At 42.0% G+C, this 21867-nt stretch overlaps 1 protein-coding gene across 1 annotated transcript in view; it reads right to left on the bottom strand.

Moving 5' to 3' along the window:
- Nucleotides 1–5943: 5943 nt before the first annotated feature.
- The window catches only part of wdr11 (WD repeat domain 11), a 50876-nt gene continuing 34952 nt past the window's right edge, over nt 5944–21867 (bottom strand). The window contains 13 exon segments of the mRNA XM_023411738.2: nt 5944–8146; nt 9589–9668; nt 10195–10340; nt 10596–10693; nt 10951–11116; nt 11896–11991; nt 13994–14183; nt 15558–15623; nt 15982–16044; nt 17541–17649; nt 17809–17980; nt 19253–19367; nt 19628–19734. Coding sequence (XP_023267506.2) covers nt 7944–8146; nt 9589–9668; nt 10195–10340; nt 10596–10693; nt 10951–11116; nt 11896–11991; nt 13994–14183; nt 15558–15623; nt 15982–16044; nt 17541–17649; nt 17809–17980; nt 19253–19367; nt 19628–19734 — 1611 coding nt within the window. The 3' untranslated portion in view covers nt 5944–7943.

Genomic DNA, 21867 nt, shown 5'->3' with positions numbered 1-21867 from the left:
TGGAGGGATTAGGGGCTCTGGGGGCCGCTGGGTAAAGCGATGGAGTGTTGCCCAACGGAGAGGGAGGCCAATCCCAGTGGGGAGAACATTACTGGATATGTACCGAGTCCTAAGGGTCCAGCCTGACAGCCACCCGCACCCTCCTCCCTGCATGGCACTGTGCATGGCAGATCAAGTCCCACAGAATGGCACAATACTAAAAAGTGTCATGGATGATTTCCAAATCTTTGCAGCTCCCTCATGCTGTTTTCCCCTTATTGTTTACCTTCCTAAAACAGAACATCATCATTGTATCATTATCTCATCTGCAGTTGATTTGAAGCTAATGACCAATTGATAAATGTGAAGAATAGAAACTCACAAAACTGTCATGAAAAACTGAAAACTACTTTGGGCACAGATAAATATCAGTGACAAAGAAAAATGAGCTATTTCACAACTCAGTACATCTATGCAACAGTAGGACTTTGCATCTAATCTTTCAGGGGCCTCTCGGGGCCAGTTAACTGTTTTGTTCTTGTGCCGGAAGCTCTCTGGCGGGGGGTGTGGGGACAGGAGGCTTGGAACTGGGATGGAGCAAGAAGGGGAAGAAAGCTGGGATTCATCCTCCATTACCATAATAGAATTACCGTGGCGAACAAAGCAGGCATTAGTGCACCCACGGTGGCATTTGGAGAAGATCCATCTCTCTTTCCTCCGCGGGCCGGCCCTCGTTGCTTAAAGAAAAAGAAAATCTACCCTTTGTTCCCCCTTTCATGAGCCTTGCCAGATCGCAACAAGGAGCTCAACCGACACACATGTACACAGACCTGCACAAACACACACAGCATGCTCCTTGCACATGCGCTGGCCGGTGCCTCAGCGTTTCAGCAGGCAGCTTGACCTGCCCATCAGAAGGGATTACATCTACATAACTCCAACAAAACACTGTCAGCACCCCGCCCCTCCCTCATCCACCCTGCCTTCCACTTCTTCTGTCATCCCGCTTTTCTCCCCTCTTCTGTCTCCTCATCACTTTAACCTTTCAATCCTCCCTCTCCCTCTCTTCTCTCTGTCTAGTATACTTCTGCGTTGTCTGATGTAACACATTTCCAGTGTGCCAGCATTTCTCCCAGCGGTGTTGCGTCACATATCACTCAAAGTCCTTTAAGAGATCCAGCAGGAGTGCCAGTGAGCGGTGACCTTCAAATACTTTTCTACAAGTGTTACCTAGGCACACCTGAGAGGAGGTTTCCCTGCGCACACATGCACAGCTGCGTGAGCAGTGGCTATAAGGAATAGCTGCTACGCTGATTCCCAGATTAGGCAACATGCAGCAGCGCCGGTGTCAGATCGTCTAGGTGATAGTGGGAACATGGCGCCGTCATGCACGAACACAGTGAGCTGTTATGAAATGGGCCTGCAACTTCTGGCTGGCTCTCTCACACTTCATGACCCACTAACACACACCTCAGCCAACGAGAAACACGCAGCAGACACAGTGGAATGTGACTCTTTTCAATGGGATTCAGACAAAGATTCTGCGGCCAAGTTAGTGTCCTGGCAAAATAAAATCTGATGTTGAGATGATTTGACTGACTGATTTAATGAGTTTACTGAAACACATGCAGCATTTTTACCGGTAAGGATGATGCTGCAAGATATGTGGGAAACAGTGTGAACCGGATCTTTAAATAGATTCCAATATATTATGTCATCTTAATTAGTTGTATCTACAAGACTATGTATTCTCATTTCTAATCCATGCGCAGTACATCTGGATACTGGTCTGGGGAAACTTCTACAGTAAGAGTTGCAGGAGGAATCCTCACCACAACAAACTTGACACATTTCTCAGACCTCTGCCGCCCCCCAGTGGAATCATAGTAAACATATGAGTACACTACTGTATGTGGAGAGACCTACATACATACATACATGAATCAAACTATAACTTAAAAATAATGCACTGCCAAGTTCAAATCTGATTTAAAAAAAAACAAATAGCTTAGAAATGTGATTTTCTAAGGATTTACTTCTTTCTTTGTTTGTGTCTAGAGCTGGACACCTCTGTCCATATTTTTTTTACTCCCAGCAGCAGTAAACAACCCTACATTTCCACGGTATGTTGCACTGCGGGATATCAGACACTTAAAAATCCTTTTGCCGTTCTTTTACTCTGAATGCACTATAAACTCAAGGCATGGTTACAATTCATAGAATACAAGAGGGACACAGTCTCAACTGAATGCAGTCAGAAATCGCAGCCATAAAAACACAGCTTATGGCTTTGTACTGTAGATGTGACTATTCTGTGATAAATTGCCATCTCAACTTAACAGTGCAGCGGATGTTTTCCCTTTAAAACCACTGGAGAAAGACTGAGTCTGGACCTGGTTCTCTCTTGGCAGCGTAGCACGTGCTTATCCCCAGGAGTGTAGGCCTGCACGGGCCGCAGCAAAACAGCCCACCGCTCCTTAGCCTCCAGTGTCCCCCCCACAGCCCCGCTCTCTCACACACAGGCCCAGTGTGTCCGGTCGGACTACACAAAGAGGAAACACGCATACTCCGCTTGACTAGAAACGAAAACACGCAGCTCTGTGAGAGATCCAAACGCAGCAGGATAGTCTCTCTGCACTCACAGGAAAGAGGCCGGGGCTGTTAAATTGAGATCACTCTGTACATTCATGCACTGAGCACATATTCATGGATACACAGGCACACGTGTACAGCTTCAGATAAACACACATACATGCACATGTACACAACCACCAATACAGGAAATGGGTCAGCTGCAGCACAGGTATGCTTTACATCCTCTCCTGGCTCCCACTATCCGCCGATGAAAGGGAATACGGTGGTCTCTGCAGCCCTGGGCCCGACCGGCCCGAGCGTACAGCAGCCTATAAGAGGCCATTTCCTTCATAATCATCCCTGCCTTCCCTTGCCCTAATCTCCCAAAGGACAGTGGCAATTAGCCTGGGGAGGGCCTCACTGTAGCAGGGGCATCTGTGGCATCTCTGTTACCTCATGACCACTCATTGAAACACAAAAAAACACACATTCTGGCAACAGCGAGAGCCGCAGCTTGGATTTCGTGTCCCCCCCTTGGGTCCTCTTGTGTCTGCATATAATAGGCCTAGGCTTAACTTTTTCTCCTCCCTAATATGTCTAATGTTTCATTAGATATTTGTTCACTGGGCCTCTTTTTTCTTAATCTCTTGCCACCTTCTTGTTTGGTTGCTATTAATTCACTTCACTTCCCTTAATGGGATCTCTCTGCTGTGTCTATTTTTTGTCTACACATAAAAACACACACACATGCAGTCACAAGAGGCTCTGGATGTGGTTTACGCTTTGTCAACAACAGTTGGGGAAGAGATCTTTCAACCATGTCTTTCTGGCTTGTTGACATAGCAGTGAGGATTTCCTATTATACACAGCATTAATATCATCAGATAAACCTCCTACTCCCAGTTTGGAAATTTCCCCTCGGTGCCCCAACTGTGTCTGTGCGAGTCGGAACCTTGTTTGTGAAACATTTGTCTCTTTCTCATACATACAACCCTGATCACTCTCTGGGGATTAGTAGTGCAGAATCGTGTAAGTACCTGTGCAGGAGCTGCAGACGCCACTGCAGTAAATGACAGATACGGCTCCATGCTCCTGACACAATGCAAGTCATTGATTCCTCTTTGCTTTTGTAAGTAACAGCCCTAACCTGCACCATGCATGCATGAAAGCCACAAAAGAGCTGTTTTAGAGATAGAAGGGAGCTTTTTAAAAGATTATCCTGTCCTCAACTCATTACTGGAACTCGATAAGAGTTTGTCATCGCGTGGTAATGTTCCAGAGATCCTGTTGTTCCCCTATGCTGCCCCCGGCTAGCCCCTCATCCCCGCTTTACTCTCTCTCTCGCTCATGTCTTTCTTAAATGGGTGAAGTGTGGTGTTGTGGTGAGGTTAGGCCATGGTCTGCTGAACACTGTGACATTCATCTAAATGGAATCAGATAAAGGTAGGGGCTTGAATACCTTCAACATAAACATCACCTGGAGCCCCCAGCAAGGGGCCCCTGGAACTGCTCGGCAGCCAATCACAGTCTGCAAACGTCGGGGGCGGCGACGGCGGGGAGGGGGTGTGGGGGTGGTGGGTCAGTGGGATCTCAGATGATGAGATGATGATCAGGCCTGTGGGTTCCTTCCATGCCAGGCGACACCCCCACATGTGGGCGAGGTGATGTAGGGGTGACAGTGATTGTGTGAGAGAGAGAGAGATGGATATGACCTACGATCATGTGCACATCAGGTACACTGTGGAGCGGACAGGCAGGAAGAAACTGTAGATAATAGTGCGGAGAGAGGTGAGAAAAGTGAGCCGAGATTACAGAGATGTGGAGAAGATAGGCTCGGCTTTAAGGATGACAAACATGAGGGTGCATGTCAACACAAAGAAAAGCATGCAAATTTAATACTGCTCCACTGTATTTTTACGGTTATTATTTTCAACACATATCAAAAGGACAAGAGTCTCCCAGCAATCAGCATACCTCGACAAATAGTTATCCTCATGAATGCAGCAGCCACTCAGCCCAAAATAATTCCACCACCTGAGGTGCAAGCTGCCTGAAGAATCCTCGAAAATGTCTTGGGAGGGTGTTGAGAAAACAATGGAAGGTAGGATAATTATAGAGAGAATGAGGGAGAAATTGAGCTGTAACCCTCAGTGAGGAGTGGAAAAACAAACTGGAAAACATCTCACACAGACACAGAGGAAGAGACAGTGGGTTTGCAGTAAGTTGTGCGAACAGGCTTGGACCTGCCCTTCCTGGATAAAGCTATCTGTCAGCAGCACCAGAGAACATACTCATGGGAACTGAATGACCTGCTGTACCTCACTGTCTATACCACACAGACTGTGCAGTGGTGGCTGTGTCTCTGCTTGCTGCACACAGAGGCCTGGTTCGAAGCGTAACGGAAATGACCGAATACGATTAATTTGGAGCCGGCTCTTAATTCCCGCCGTTTGTAGCGTGAAGCAGTGAGGGCCAGTGATTTCCATCTGTTAGATGAACATAAGTGCTCCTCACTGCTCTGGATCCAAACACACTTAATCTTGTGTTTCTGACACAGCTTTGAGTCTTATTTCAGGAAGATCAGCTACTGAGAGGAGAAATCCAAGCAGCAGATGGAAACAAGACTTCCAGGAAATTAGTGAAGGTTGTGGTGCAGCAAGAACATGAGTTGGCACATGGAGTCTGCCTGTTTTCTTTAAGTAGAAGAAAAGCAAGGACGGATAGAAAAAGGAGGGATAAAGGACATATAAGGTGGAAAAGGGAAGTGACAAGTGAGGACGTCTGGATGGGAGTTGCTATCAGAGCCATTTGGCTATCTGGGTGGTAGCCTGCATAAGCAGTTAGGACAGAATAGAAATCTTGTAGTGAGGCCCTGCATACTGATGACCTGGCTGCAACGGCTGGATCGGCTCTCCGGCGGTTATTCATTAAGCCATTAAAGGAACACAATCAAGTTATTTGTGTTTCAGACTGTTTTTCTTCTCTCTGTGCTCTGCTTTTTGGAGGAGAGAGAGAAGAAACAGAATACACGTCAATGAATAAATCTGAGGCGAAGAAAAGGGTGAAAACGGTTAGAGCTGGGCAGCGAGCTGAAGCCAGCTGTTGGCCCTCCTTCTGAGCAGAAAAGAAGTAATTAATTGCGGAAGCAGCTCATGCAAGAACTAATTTACTTTTAAGACAGTTTGATAAATGAATGTACATTCAAATTCAATCTACCTGCGCTGAAATTAAAAGAGGATAATTGCAAAGAACACTTGATGGAACAGGTCTTTTCTTATCAAATGACTGCCATTAAACAGCAAAGAGCCACAGCCAATTTCCTCGCCATTGAGGGCTAAGAGCGCCCTCTTGTGGCAACATCTTTAGACATCAAACAACAAACTTAAAACATCAAGTTAATAATATTGATTTTATTGCCATCCATATATACATATATCTTTTCTTCTCTTGTGATATTTATATAGCTTAAAGCATAAGGATAACGGTGTAAACAATGAACAGAGAACAATGAAAAAAGGCTAAGCTTTGACACCATCACAATTTGTTGTCTTCTTACAAAACACACTTCTCCGGGCATGTCTTCTCTCTCGACTACATGCCTGACCTTTGAGCAGCATAGTTTTGTAAATTTCATCTAAGTACAAAGAAAAGCAGCGAGTGTTAATCAAACCAGTGCCTAATCATAAAATACAGGCAGCACAGTACATGTGTCCGCCACAATACTGCATCACATGATTAGAAGAAGATACACAGCACCAGGTAAACTACAGCTGATTATCTGCTGGGTTGTATGACTCTATGCTGGCTCTCTACGTGATACTACAGTATGTTAGTGGGGCTATGTGAAATGGATCTAAAGATACAACATGTAGTCCCCAAAAATAGGCCTGGGTTGCCATAGAGACACTGCCTGGGGTTAACCTTAACACAAAGAGAAACGGCACTGACGTGTTTATGAAACACAATAACACACTGAAAAGGTCCCGTGGATTGAGTTACTGTCTCATTCCAGGACAACTAAACATGTTACAAAGCAATTAAACACACAATCACTAAAGTCCTTGCATTGTCATATAGATGATTTTGTTGATCAGTAGATATTTACTATGTTTAAATGAGGCAAAAGCAGAGTAGAGGAGTCATGTGAGCAAGTCTAAATCACTTCCTAAAGTGTGTAAGGTTTTTTGATTGTAATGAACAGTAGGAGCAGCACATAGTATTGTTTGTGTGTAAATGATCCATCAGAGGTCTGATTTAAATGAGTTACAACACATTTTGACAGCTCTTCTTGTAATACACACACCAGAGAACAACCTCATTATACAAACATCAAAGCACACAGAGAGCAAAGTATCCTCCCAAGTCTTCATAAAAGTAGAAAATTAAAAACTCCGTTTGGATTAATGGAATGGATTAATGAACAACCAGCATCTATTTAACTGAAGTCTACACAAGCTAATTAAATGGTATCACTGAGGTGGCAGCAGTTAGATTCTTCTCCCCTCTCAACACAGGGAGGTAATATACTGATAAAAGTATAATAAGTGGAGGGTGGCCTGGCTAACTAATTTTACTGCTGTGCCATAGTTACATCCGCAGATGCTTGGACAGCACTTGTACAGCACCACCTGCTGTGGACAAAGCATCCAGTGTGCTATGTGTCTGTTTAGAGCAAATTATGTCTCATTCAATTATCATTCAAATTATACAGTGTTTTTGGTAAAATCAAAAATACACAAAACTAATTTTGGAATTCAGTCATGGAAAAGTAGGTACGGGGCCCATTATAATGGCAGTGCATTTTCAAAATGAAATAATGAATGTATTATTTCAGGACAAGGTAAATCTGCCACATTTCATCTCAGCAGCAAAAAGGCAAATTAAACCTGTAGAGCTATAACAGTACTTTGGAATTATTAAAACAGGCACACAAAATAAAGTTTAACAAGCAACCATTAAAAAAATCCAATGAGTTAAATTCATTAACCAACAAAGTCACACACTGATATCAAGGTGAATAACAACGATGTGTATTACCTCACTTGTTGAGGGAAGGAGGAAACAAGTGTGTTTCTTTTGGGGCTGTTACATGCATACATACACATATGCACACAAACACACACTGGTCATACCAAACATTAAGAAACTCGGTATAGTCACAGACACAGGCAAACGTTAGTGACTGACTGACTAACAACTTCACATGGAGGAAACTCCTCATACCTCCTTCTCCCGATGCGGAGATAATGATCATGATTCCCCTGGATGCTGACACAAAGTTAATTCACAAATGTTAAGTTACTGGAGTTAGATTGAATGGCCGACCCTTGATTTGCATCAGAGGGTATGCCATCCGTTCTCTTTCAAACCCCTCCCCTCCTTCTTTGAGGTCACTCGGTGCTCTCCTGGCCCAGCTCGACTTCCTCTTCGCCAAAAATGGCTTCTGGCACACCTCCCTCTCCCTGGAACAGCTCCTCCATCAGCTGCTCCCCAGCGCTGCCGGCCCGTGATGCCCACAGAGCAGCACCCTCCCGCAGGCCCAGTGAGCGCAGCAGCCGTGCATAGTCCAAAAACGCAGCCTCGATAAGTTTATGTGCAAATGCAGGTCAAGGAGAACTTAAAACATTTCATGGGATATAATTAACACAGTAAGCCAACGAAAGCTGCTATCAGACAAAAACATTCTGTCGTTTCAGTTCACATTCTTGAGCTGTGAGTGCAGTGAAAACTGTAAAACAGGCAACAAACCTGCGAGACACATAATAATCAGAAATGTTTCCATAAAGGGCGCAAGGGGAGACTGAAAAGTCTAGTGTGTAAAGAATTATATGAATTATATGTGGTGATGTCTGCAGTCACCAGACCTCAGATTACCTTATAATGCAAATGCAAGATTATTTTAGTGGTCACTCAGACATTTATAAAATTTAGGACATCTCAATCATTGACAGAAGACTAAATAATAGAAACACTTCTCTGTATTGTGTGAAGTGTATTTACCCTGTGTTCCAGTGCTCCACACTGTGCCATGTTTGCACTACTGCTCATAGTCAACAAATTTGCAAAGATTAGATGGTCACACATGCTTGCATTTGTGCTTGGGCTTGTTTCAGAAAAATAAAGCTCTTTATGTTGGTTTTTCCATGAGCGTCTCACCCATTTGTATTTCTAAAAAAGTACATGTTCAACAAAAAAACCAACAAAAGCAGATATTAAGTCTGAAAAACAGGCATTTTTACCGAGACTCTGCTTGATATATAACATCACAAACAAATCCTCTGCTACGAGGGAAGCTGCTCTTGTGCATGCTTAGTCTGTTCTGTTTTGGTCTCCATAAATCAGAAATCACTTAGTGGCTACAAGCCAGTTCTGACCAATGAACAAGCCAAAGGGATGTCTTCAATTAATTATACACACAATGATTTACAAATAATTTCTAGATGAAATATTGCTTTAGAGGACACCCATTTTGAATTATTTTTTAAAGTTTTTTTTTTTCCTAATTTCTTCTTGTCATTTCCACTTCTAATATGCACTGCATTAATGTGACTGGCTGGTAGAACTGATTTATTCTGCAGCTACAGTAAGTAGAGGACCATAAAGTTAATTTATCCCTTTGTTGATGAGTCAACAAGATGATCTCAGTGAGTGTGAGACCAAGTGGTTTCCTTTAAGTATAAAGTTGTAAAGACATTTACAACTAAGGCAAATAAAATCAGTCTAACTGTGACTAAACAAGCTGGTTTCATATTAGCTCAGTGGTCAGTGTAAGTCAATATGTTTAGGTTGTAAAAGTTCTCTTATGAGTCTGCGGTATAACTGAGCTCTGTGACAGGAGTGTGGTATTGGCTGTTGGGAACATGTGAAATGTAGCTTGATGTACTCAGTGGAGCATCTAAATTGAGCTTCATTGTGACAAAAGCTCTGTGCTATTGGGTGCACGTCTGTAGCAGAGATAGACGGAGTTAGCTGCGGAGCTAACTCTGGTCATAAATTGCCCTCTGACTTTAGAAATGGGTTTTCAGAAAAGGATATTGGAAGAGTCATTGGCCTCCATCACACCATACTTCAGACAGGCTTCAATAAACAGCGCGGCGCGATCAAAGTGCCTCATACTGTCCAGGCGACGGACGAGAGGAAGAGAGGAGAGGCAGGAAGAGGTTGTGAGAGATATTGTCAGAAACCAGCATCATTCCTGGTTTGTCTGTGATTTGTCTGTGATTCTAAACATTCATCAACTCTGTCATCCTGATGCCTCTCTAATTCTCTGAGAGATTTTTTGCTGTTGGAAGAAACTCGGCACACGAGCTGTCAAGGAGGACAGGTAGACCAACGGATTGATTCTGTTGTAAAAGATACGGAGTCAGACTATGCCGTCCACTGTGAAGAGTCCTTAAAACGCACTCAGGAAGAAAAGAAGAGGAACCAACTGAAAAGACTCAAGTGTTTACGATTGTGGATGAAAAGAGAGAGCAAAGGAAGAGGAAAGTCAAAGAAGACTGGATTTTTATATGCATGTGTTTCTTTGAATGGAATTAATACAGTAAACTACAGCGATTGTGTTTCTCATTTTCAAGAACGCAGTCATAGATAATGCCAAACTATCGCACATCTAAACATGTACAACGGGCTTGTTCTTACCTGTGGAGCATCTCTCCCACTTTGTAAAAGCAGCCAAGGGAAAGCAGCACCAGGATGGCTTTAGACTTCTGGTTGACCTGTGGGGAGCACAGATGTTCTGCCCATCGCTTTAGCACATCTGAGCTCTCTGCTGGGTTCAGACGCACCTGGAAACACACACAACATGCATGGCACTCAAACTCCAGCTGCTTTAAAAGGCGCTTCTTACTAAATGTAATCAATCTATGCAATTACATTTTGTAAATCTTCTTACAATTAAATATTGGAAATATAAAAACTCAATCATACACATATGCTGCATGTACTACCATTTCACTCCCATGCCCACACACCCACAAACTATCAAAACATTACACAGTATCTGATGTTTGCTGTTGATGGAAACCGTCACGCTGAGTTACCTTAGCCAGCCAGGCGGCTCGGTTCCACTCCCCGTAGGTCTGCAAGTAGCGGCAAGCGTCGGCCGCCTTGTCAATCAAACACAGCAGCTGCACTCCCTCTGACAAACAGCAAAACAGGAGAGTTTGTAACATGGAGAAATGATGGCTTGTGGTGGCTATCTCTGCTCACACACCAATACCGTTATACTACTATAGGCTGGAGAGACATGTTTTTTTTTTTTTCCTTTGGATGAAAAACTGCTGCAACCTTTTTAAAACACCTAAGATAAAACACATCATATTGAAAGAGTTAAAGGCCTATTGCTACTTGTACTCATTAAAATAAGAGTGGAGAAGGTTACTATCAGAACGCTACCTGCTAGCTTGCCATTAGCGATCATGTTGGTGGCCACTAGTTTGATGGTGGACTGTGAGGGGCCTGAGGAGGTGATGGTGGTCACTAGGCAGGCCTTGAGTGAATCACAGTAGTAGCTTGTGTTGTCTGCGCTCGTCTCCAATAGTAACTGCACTGCCCTGTCCGTCTGAGAGATGACAACAACAAAGAGATGACAATGTAATGACTGATGTAGCAAAGAGAAACAAGGCATTTGCAGCTCAGTCAGGTAACCATGCAGTGAGCTGAACAGGACAGAAATGCATGGAGAAATTGTGTTGATTATCCTTCTTTTCATCTGGTGGAGATGAAGGCTCAAGCTCACTTTGGGGTCAGCACAGGCTGGCCTCTGCCTGTCTGCCTACTGAAAGATTGAAACTCCAACACACAGCAACACAACACACTGATTGCAGCCTGTGATTAGAGGGAGAGTTGTGACATTGAAGGGGGAGAGAGGTGAATCCGGCCCCCGCAGGCTGAGACACAAGGGAGGACAGAGACAGCACTTACCATCCATCTTGTTTCACTAGGCTCCAGAGCACTGCTATGACCTATTTACAATAATGACGATATGTTTATATGCACGGCCAAGGCGTGTGAAGTTGTTAATACATGTGTATGTCAGAGAGAGAAAGGTAGCATATAGTTTGAAAGCCTGAAAGTAAGAAAGATGGAGAAAGATTGCAACAACTATCAAAAGGATGTTGCAGCTAAAAACAAAAACTATGTGTCTATTAATATATGTGTGTATATGGATATGTATTTATATGTGAGGTCAGCCATAAAAGACGTGTGATGAATTCCTAAATCATTTGAGAACATCTGAACAGGACATTCTTCTGTAACGTCATTGTTGCATTGCAACATTTATCTACAGCAGCCTTACACACGCAATTGTGTGGGCAGTATGGGTAGTGTAGTACTTACCTGACCCAGCAAGAGGAGCTGGTCGGCACATTTCTTAGTGTGTTCATAACTGGAGCGCTTCACCTCCTGCAGATGAACCCGATCCAACTGGAACTTCTGTTGAGCAGTAAAGGTGGAGCCACAAGTTAGCTTACTCTTTTTTCATACAGCTTGAAAAGATGCATTTTGTGTGTGTATGTGTGTGTGTGTGTGTGTGTGTGTGTGTGTGTGTGGGAGAGAGACAGCAATGGAATGAGTTAGTACACATACATTATACACTAAGGACATGAATTGACTAATAATGAATAAAAAAAAAAAAGGATAGAGGACAATTATAGAACTACAGAGTCCAGAGATGAAGAGTATAATTATAGTCTTTAAAATATTCAGGAGTTTTCACAGCGTTTCTGGTGCCAGAGCCTCCCATACTGACTCTCATTATTGGTGGCGTTTTCCCATTATTTCACTACAAATTCCCTGATGGGAGATCAGGCTTCTTTCAGTGAGAAAATACTAAGCATGACACATAATAACAGCAATAGATACTTGAAAGTATGAGAGCCCATCAGTTTTAGAAGAGGAGGAAAATGAAGAAATAACAACATAGTTGAAAATGAATTACGCTGCATGTGTGTCTGTGTGAACGCTTGTGTATCTATATCTACCACAGACGCTTTACTTTTTTGGATTTTTTATGGTGATGAATTCTTCTGTGTGTAAGAGCTGTGGGCATAAATCCTTGCGGAGATACCAAATTAGTTTAGTAACTTCAGAGCTGTGTGCTCTGTATTGGAGTCTTGGATATTAGTAATTACAGTCAGGTTGCTGCCACTGAAGCTGTTTTATGACAACAGGAGACAAATGCAGCAGCAGACTGTCTGGCTAACTCTTTGAAAGTCCTAACTTTGTGATCACCGCATGGCCCCTCATTAACAGGGAGAAAAACTTCCACAAAAAAAGAAAAGTGCATAATCCATAAAAAAAAAAAAAAAATGATCGGGCCTATTTGAGTATTTTCTACCGAGCCTCTAATAAGTGAAATTACTTTAAATTTGGATAATTCAAACTTTGATGCTAGCTAAAAGCTACTTGACATTTCTCGTTAACTGGGTAATCATGTTTCATCAAAAAAGGTACATGTTCTCTCCTTTGCTCTCTTGGGTTTATTGAAAAAACCCAGATCTACCAAAAACCAGTGAATGCTTGTCTTCACTTGCACAGTGGGCCAACTTTTTAATTACTATAGAACATTTATTTTATTATTTTTTACAAACTATTCCTCTAAAGCAAATTCCACAGAAATATTTTCTGCAGCCTGGTCACAAAAACACTGTGCATCACAAATACTAAACAAAAAAAAGTATTTTAACAAAAAAACCCCTTGCATTCACCATGGTAACATTAAGGGGGATGTCTTTGTTCAGCGATGTCTTTGTTCAATGATGTCGACCATCACAGTGATGAGGGCAGACAGAGCAGAGAAGAACCAATCAATGGGGATCTTCTGAAGAAACTTTTCTAACACTCTTCAGGGCAAAAGAGGTCGATAAGTAAACTTGAAAAACAAAAAACAAAAAGAGGTTTCCGGGTATCGTTTACGAGGTCCTTGGGTACTGGTTCATCAGCAAGACGCACTGATCCGAGCAATGACATGGCATAAACAAGAGGGGATTTTTTAATTGAGCGTATCCCAGTGTGGGCCAAAATCATTGTAGGGAAATGTTGGGGGAATTAAATGTAGTGAGGGATGAAGCGTAAGATGAGTTTGACCTCAAAGGCTTAAAAGTGCAAGTTGCTTCCTTTAAAGAAGGGGGCTTAGTGAGACAACAGGGGAGATACAATGTTATTAATAGTGGAATATATGGTGTCACTGGGGTCATGTTGTTGCCACTGTGGATGACAAGGGACAGGCTGGTGGTGTTTGTATGTGTGTGGTCTGACTTGAGGGTGCTGAGTGCCTCTGGATGACTCTTGAGGGGATTTTTTTTTTTTTTTTTTTTTTTTTTTTTATAGTGTTGACTGTTTCAATCAGTGTTTGCCTCTATTGTCTCTGATTACCAAAGAGAGGAAATGGAACAAATCAGGCAAACGCTTTCTCTTCTTCTCTTGTTCTACTGACCTGGAAGTAAGAGCTTTCACACAGGACGTCGTGGCAGATGTCCAGGTGGTTGTGAGGGGATGTCTGAGTTCCTTCACTTGGAGCCTGCCCCTCTGCAGTGGACACACTTAGCTGACGAGCCTGGGCAAATGACTGGAGGTAGTGGGACGCCACTGTCCAGAAGTGAAGATCTGACTCATCCCCGAACAGCCTGCAGTTTACCACAACAAGACATCAGCTGGGCTCAGAGTAGATAATGTTCTCTCTGGAGTAGTTAGTCTAATTGTGCAGTCAGAATCAACATGCCAATCAGTTTTACAGGTAGTTTGCTCACTAATGACTGCCGTTCCTGCATCTTCAGTCCACACCTCGCTCTTTCAGCCCTCCACCCTGTCTCCACATCCTCCTGCTTTTTCCTCTGTGGTTTAACTCTCTCAGCCTTCTTTTAACATATCTGCACAGACACACAGCTGTTGCTAGGCTACATTGCCACCTTAACAGTAGTAACTTGGGACGGCAGGATACAGAGACATGAGCATGAGCTCTCTGTGAGCAAAGCACCAGTCGCGAGTACCAAGAAGGGTCCAGGTACATCACGGCTTTGATAAAAGGATGCAGACTGGCTGCTCTAGATTTGTCAGATGCTTGAGGGAAATGAGAACTGGGGCAGAGATGAGATTGCTGAGTTGCTGACACAAGCTCTCATGTCATGCTTTTTGTACAGTTCCAGCAAAAACACATCCTGTTTAATGGCAGATATCTTGACCGTTTTAAAACTAAATTGCTCAACAGCACATTTGGCTCATAATCTCAAATCATTATGCTCATTTTCCCCAATTACATTAAGTATTCTGAATTAGATTAAAATGTTGTATTTCTTTATTGATATTCCACAAATGTCTGCTGTGAGAACTTAAACGATGTTATGAAAGTATACAATTAAGCGTATTTCTTTAGAGAAATCACTCCCACACCTTCTAATTATGTCTTGCTCGGCTGAATTATATCCAGATCAATCACTGAGCAACAACCAGCTTGACTGCAAACCCAGTTCGGCTTTAGATCATTGTAACAAATAGAGCCACCATATTGCCTAGACATATGTTCCGACAAACAGACGTTATCAGAAGCAAACATACCGAGTCAAAGACAAGTTTAACACGTCTTCTGTTAAGGCTTCAGAGCTTACTGTTGCATTGTTGTATAGTGTATTACCCTGTGATGATAGAGAGAGCGCATGCACCAATGAAAGGTGTTTATGTCCCGAGTGAGTGTCATTCTGCTTTTAGGATAAAAGATTGTTTGTTACAGAAACTCTACTTTTGTTCAAACTCAGTAACCATCACTTCCATGTCAAGTCTCCAAGTCTTTAACTCAGTATGTTTGCTTCTAATAACGTCTGTTTGTCTGAACATAAGTCTAGGCAATACGGTGGCTCTATTTGTTATATATACTATATTTGTTATATATAATATATATATATATACTGTGTTCATAGTGTTGTGGTACCCGTCAACCACCATGAACACAGTATAGTGTGTGCAGACAGCCAACAGTGGTAACTCCATGCCCAGTTGTAGCTCACCGTGAGACCAGGAGGCATCGCTGCAGCAGACTGAACTCCGGGTCCTGCAGCACACTCTTCATATCACTGGGGAGCCAATCAGAGACTGACAATCAGAACACGGTGAGAGCCAATTACACTTCTCAAACACAGCAGGCACAGTGTGGCTGTTACAGAAGATTCCTCTTATCTGTCAGCCCACGGACTACATGCTCTTTGGGTCTGCTGTCTAAACACAAAGGACCCTGGGACTGCGACTGCAAGCCAAAAGTGCATAAACAAAAACTGATACAAGGTAAAAAGATGATGGCAAACACACATACATATATATACATGCACCAATATCTGATTGTTGGCATTCACGTAATGACAATATTAAATACTTTAGTTTGAGCTACAGAGTGTAATTGCTTTTCCAAGACAAATCAACAGTGTAATAACTCACTTAGACAGGGAGTTGAGCTGCTCCTGGATTAGGCCTTTTATCTCGTCTTTCTCAGTGTAGTCTCTGAAACAGAGGGATCAAACAAAGTCAAATGGCTCCTCACATGTCTTCCTAAAATAAAAACCTGGCCTGATATTAAATGGGAAGCTGAGAACCTGTTTGTTAAGAGAAGTCGATTTATGGTGTCAGGCAGTAATAGATAACTCTATTCAAACATTTATGCCGAGGTCAGGTAGCACCCCGCGAAAGCTGCTAATATAGCTGCCTGACTTACGATAAGGCAGCTGTGTGTGGTTAATAAAAGAAAGCAGTGCAACACTGAGAGCTCAGTTAAATGGGCCATACTTGTATTAAGCTATAGTTAAATACATATGTAGCTGTCTGAAAACAAAAGGAACACTCTCCCTCTCTCAGGATGGCATCTATTGGCTCCCAGGTTGACTTGTTTACAAAGGTGGTTATAAGGTGGGTATAAAACTTGAATGCTTGGCTGGTTGCCATATGTTATGGTATAGGCAAGTCTTATACCTGATTTCATATATTACTAACCGCAACGACCTTTAGACGATTTCTGCTCACAACTAATTCTAGTTTTTAACTAAAAAATGAACTAAAAATCAGCCTCAAATCCAAAGTGAAACTGTAGTAAATAGTGATGACACTATCATGTTTTTACCAGACTAATATGTTTTAATACAAATGCACAGTCAGTCTGAAAACAGGTCTACATTAAAATGAATGAAGCCAAACATTTTTAGATATGTAAGATATTAATTTGCTAAAAACAATGATTTATTGAGTTTTGTATGACATACTGTATGTAGTGAGTCAGTCTGTAACTGTTGTTGAACGGAAGTTACACGGGAGATTGACAGCCTGCCTTCACCCCCAGGCTGAACTATGCACGGTAAACAAGTTGAAATGCAGTTTAACCTAAAGCAGCTCTGCTCACTCACCGATGCACGCTGTGTGGGTATCAATAATTGAAAATACCAATGTGTTGCTCTGCTTACTTGGTTTAGCTTTAGGGATAGGGGCCAGGGTTCGGGTTTTATTTTCCTGCTGGTGTAGCGAACTGACATGAGTTACAATAAACAAAAGGATTGGAATTGGCTCAAGCTCTACATCACCAGAACAGCTCATTTAAAAATGCATTGGTCAGGATATACTGATCATGCAGACTCGCACAGAGCATCTCCAGCACCAAGAAGTCTAGTAATGCCATGATGCTTCCTTTTAAAAATGCTTTTTTGTGTATACAGGGCAAGAAAAATTAAAGCTAAGTAATAATAATTTTCAACAAGGTCACAATTTTAATTACTGACTATTTCCTTTAGTGTGGAGTTGCATGTTTTTTTGTGTTTGGGTTTCTCCCAGATGCTTCTGGGTTCTTCCCACAGTCCAAATGCAACCTATGGTGAGGCTGAAACTTAAGACTGGCCATAAGAGTGAATATGTAAATGTGGAGTAAATGTAAATATGGTTGTTAGCCGTACTCATGAAATCATAAATAGGATGATATCAGAGTGGAGAGCAGTTTACTCAGAGCTGAGACTTACACTTGAGTGACGTCCATGGTGAAGGTTCCTGACCAGGGCTGCAGTAAAAGGAATGCCTTGAGGGTGAGAGCAGCTCGGGGGACCAGCAGGTAAGGACACCACACTGGATCTGTGGATAAAAAGTAATATTACATCATGTATCATTATGTAATTAAAAAAATTATTTCTTTTGCATTAGGAAACCACTTGATGTAGCCCCCATTTCTCTCTCCTAAAACCTCTCTAAGTCCTTTCATTTTACAATTTTCCTCCATCCATTCCAGCTCACCAGTCAGGTCCTGTTCATCCATACGGTAGCTGGCGGACTTCATGGCCATCTCCAGCACTCGGATACAACCATCGTCAGAGGCCAGAACGACCTTGTCTGATGTGCACCAGTCAATGTCTAGGATGCGGTAGTTCACGTTGCGACCGATCCGCATGCTGCTGACCATTTGGACCTGAGAGAGAGAAGATCCAAGGTAGTTCAACTGAAACTGTCACCTACAATCTGCAAAGAGTCTAAAGAGATGATGACAAATGAGTCATTATTCAGCAAAATTCAAAGAGAGAAAGACACAATATGGGACAATTGCTGGATTAAAAAAAAAAAAAACCTGTTGGATTAAAAACAGTGGCGTGCTACTGAAAACTAATTTACGTTGAGTATAGCAGGACACAGAATGGAAGACTCGGTTGACCTGGTCACAAGGTGTTCTCTAAAACCTCTCTCTATCTGGCTTTTTATGTGGCTGTATGGTAGTCGGTGCAACCCAGCTGTCAGCAGAGCGCTGAAGCATTTCAGAAATCTCTCCCACACTTCCTCTCCTCCCTCTCTCTCCCGCTCAATAGCTGCTGCTCGTTTCGCTCTGCATCTTGATCCATCTGTTGTCGGGCTTTTATGACCGGGGACCGAAAACTGTGTCTTATCTCGGCTTCCCTCAAGAAAGAACACCCCTCCATCCAGACAATAGTGCTCCACTGGGACCATCTCCCTCCACCGTGACTTCCACCTCACGCTGCTTATTACACCAGAGCTTATTTCTGCGTCCACATTCATCTGCTTTTCAATTTTTAACACTCATTGCTGCTGGGTAAGCTAACAAATATTGTGGAGTGGATAGATATAACAAATAAATTAAAAAAAAAACTCCAGTCTATGACATTAGATGAAATGATGAACTGGAGTGCAAACTAGCCAGAAGGACTGTTAGATGAGGTGTAATTAAGACTGTGCAGAGAGAGGACTTTCTGGATGACTTTGGTAAACAAAGTTAAGAGCGAGGATGCACACCGCTTACAGAAATCAGGATCATCCATCCTGCTATGATTTAGTTTATAAATGTCAGCAGAAGGCTTTTAAGACTTGTGTATGTGTACTTACATAGCACAACATAATGGGTTTTTAACTGCAACAGGACAATTAATACTATTAGTACGGCATTAGTTTGAGAGGACAGTAGTTAAATATACCCACCACAATATTGCAGTGCTTCAGTGATTACAGTCCTATGGAAGCACATTAATTCTGCCGCAGTAAATCTGTAAAGCTGTAAACCACTACTTTGAAGCTGCAGACCGCTGCAGCTTCTTCCCTTTTACTGGAGTTCTGCAGTGTGGTGTGGTGAGGTGTATGCTGGGAATTTAGAAAGTGTTACACCAAAACAATCAATGTATAAGCTGCTGAAAAATGTCACCAGCAACCGGAAAAGAGCTAGTGTGTAGAGCCTCACCTCTTTGGTGTCCCAGACCTCTGCTCCATCCGTGTACATGACCAGCAGCTTTTGGTTGCCCTTCCCCGGAGCGAAGCGAATTTTCTTCACCCAGCCACGATGTGTCGGTATACCCCTGAAAACATCAACAGCACTGGTCATTTTGGAATAAATCCATTTCTTAAAAATGACATAACTTACAATACTGCACACATATTTTATAACAAATACATCAGCTATTATCCAATGTATATATATATATTTTTTTTAAGGTTGATTTGAGATTGAAAATGGACAATTAGCACAGATTGATAATCAACCCATTGATATTCTGGTAAGGTTAGTTATACAGTAATTCATCATAAACTGCATAAAATCTTAGCATTTAGTTGTCACCTGGACAAACGTGCTTTAAGGTCCCAGAAGTTGAGATTGCCGTCCACATCTCCGAGCACCAGGGTGTCACCTTTCCAGGCAATGCAGGCGATACTGCCCATACTGCCCTGCAACACAGGAAGAGGAAAGATACTTTCTGAGAAGCTGTTTGAGGACAAAGAAGGAAGATTTGTCCCTTGATAAAAGATTCCTAATCGAGTCAAGTATCTGAAAACTGCGACTGATATGGACCTAAACATTCATTTAAAAGTTTTTAGAGCGTGTCTTCACTTTAAGCATCTCGCCTGTTTCATTTATCTGATTATTTTCAATTATTTTCAGACACAAAACTTTACTTAAAATTACTGTTGACGAGCCATCTTGAAATACTAAGATAATGTGCGACTCTTAAAAAGTCATATGAAGTCCATGATCATCCTCCATATAATATGATAATTAGAGAATAGAAGAATCAAGAAAAATTATGTGATGATTTTCATAAGCCACGCCTTTAATGCAGCCAACATGTGGGTACTCCCAACAGCACAAAAAAGCACTTATCTCTGTACTATAAAACATCATACACCCTAGCATTTAATGTTTGAGTGTGAATGAAAACAGGAAAATAAATAAAAATATCTGTGGCAGCCGAGTGGTAAACAAGCATGAAATCAGAGTTTCTGTAAGGCTGCGCCACAAGACAGAGTTCTGATGTGAAGTCATTAGGTGTCAGCTCACCTTCAGTGTGTGCACAGCGGATGATAGGACAAAACTTTTTAGGAGAGTTTGCGTCAATTTCCTGACAGAGATATGAAGATCCTCTATCATCCTGAAAGGATTGTAAAACCTTTGGGGTATGCAAATCTTTGAGCAATGAATCTGCAGCCGTCACAAAGATAAGGCTTTAAAATCCCCAGGTAAACCTCCCGTGTCTGTCTGTGTGGTGCAAATACATGCAGGTAGTGAGAGAGGAAAACACAGGCTGCCACTGCTTGGAAATGGACTTGAAAAATTGATACTTTACAGTGGCATTCCTTTAAAAATACTGCATGGAGCAAGATGATTTTGCCCACCTCCAATAAAAAAAATACCATAAGATAAATGGTTGTTATAAGGTATGATGTTCTTCTGTTTTTATTGACAGAAGATGTAGGCGATCACCAACTAACAACAGAAGGTTGATCGCATGACTAATCTCGACACAATTACAAGGCATGACGAGATAATGAGTCAGCAAATGTTCCTGAAGCTAAAATCTTCCAATAGTCTCACCGAACAATAGACTTCATTTTATGTTACTCTGGGGAAAATCGATGTGTGGTCAACGAAACAAATTTCTTTAATTAGCAAACAAATGGTTCTTTGTTAGTGGTGACGCATTGACTTGTAAAATAATTAAATGTTATGATATTACCACTGCATCTTGCAGTCATCTAGGGAAAAAGAAAACCTGTCCTCAGTAATAGCTCGCATCTATTTACCAGCCTGGTTGTCAAAGCAAATAAATGGCTAGGTTACCATAAGATGCTTTAAAGGTAAGTACAATAACAGTTTCTCTTTCCCTGAGCCTGAGTCACGCTTTGAACAAGTACAGAAAACATGAGCAAAACACTATCTGGGACAAACTGATGACACACTGATGAAAAAGTAAAAATCACACACCTTCAGTTGGCTGTTTGTTCTCTTAAAGCAAAAATGTATCTGGCAAAAAAACAAAACTGTGGGATTTTAGCTGAAAAACCTTCACCTTGATTCCCTGTAGTTTATTACGGAGTGTGGCACATTAAGTTGGCTACTTTTTGCCAATACCTATATCATCTCCCACACAAGCCCCACAAAGAACCTGAAAGACACAGGATATAGAGGGGGAGTAATGGATTTTACTAAAGAGAGGAGGAAATTGTGCAGATGCTGGCTACTAGCCAGACACCAGTGTTTCTTTTGAGCTCTAAAATGAAGAAAAATGATGACACAATGCAGAGGTTTGATCACAGAAAAAAAAGCGAAGTGACAGATGTGAAACACTTTTTGTCATTCTCTTTGAAAGTGAAAAAAAAATAGTACATGTTGCAAAAAAACAAACAAAAAAAAGATTTAACCTCTAAACATTAGAGAGACAAAGCTGGAGAGACGCAAGAACAAAAACAGAACAAAAGACGACAGAAAAAAGACAAAAAAATAGGGCAAAAAGTGATGGATGTGGTGTGTGAAGATGAAATATAGTATAAAAGGCAGTGTAAGTTACAATACTGACAGATAAC

This window comes from Seriola lalandi, unplaced genomic scaffold (assembly GCF_002814215.2).
Source record: "Seriola lalandi dorsalis isolate HSWRI2012SDOR001 ecotype SW California unplaced genomic scaffold, Sedor1 jcf7180002054470, whole genome shotgun sequence".
Lineage (NCBI taxonomy): Eukaryota > Metazoa > Chordata > Actinopteri > Carangiformes > Carangidae > Seriola > Seriola lalandi.
This window is presented reverse-complemented; position numbering and strand designations above follow the sequence as displayed.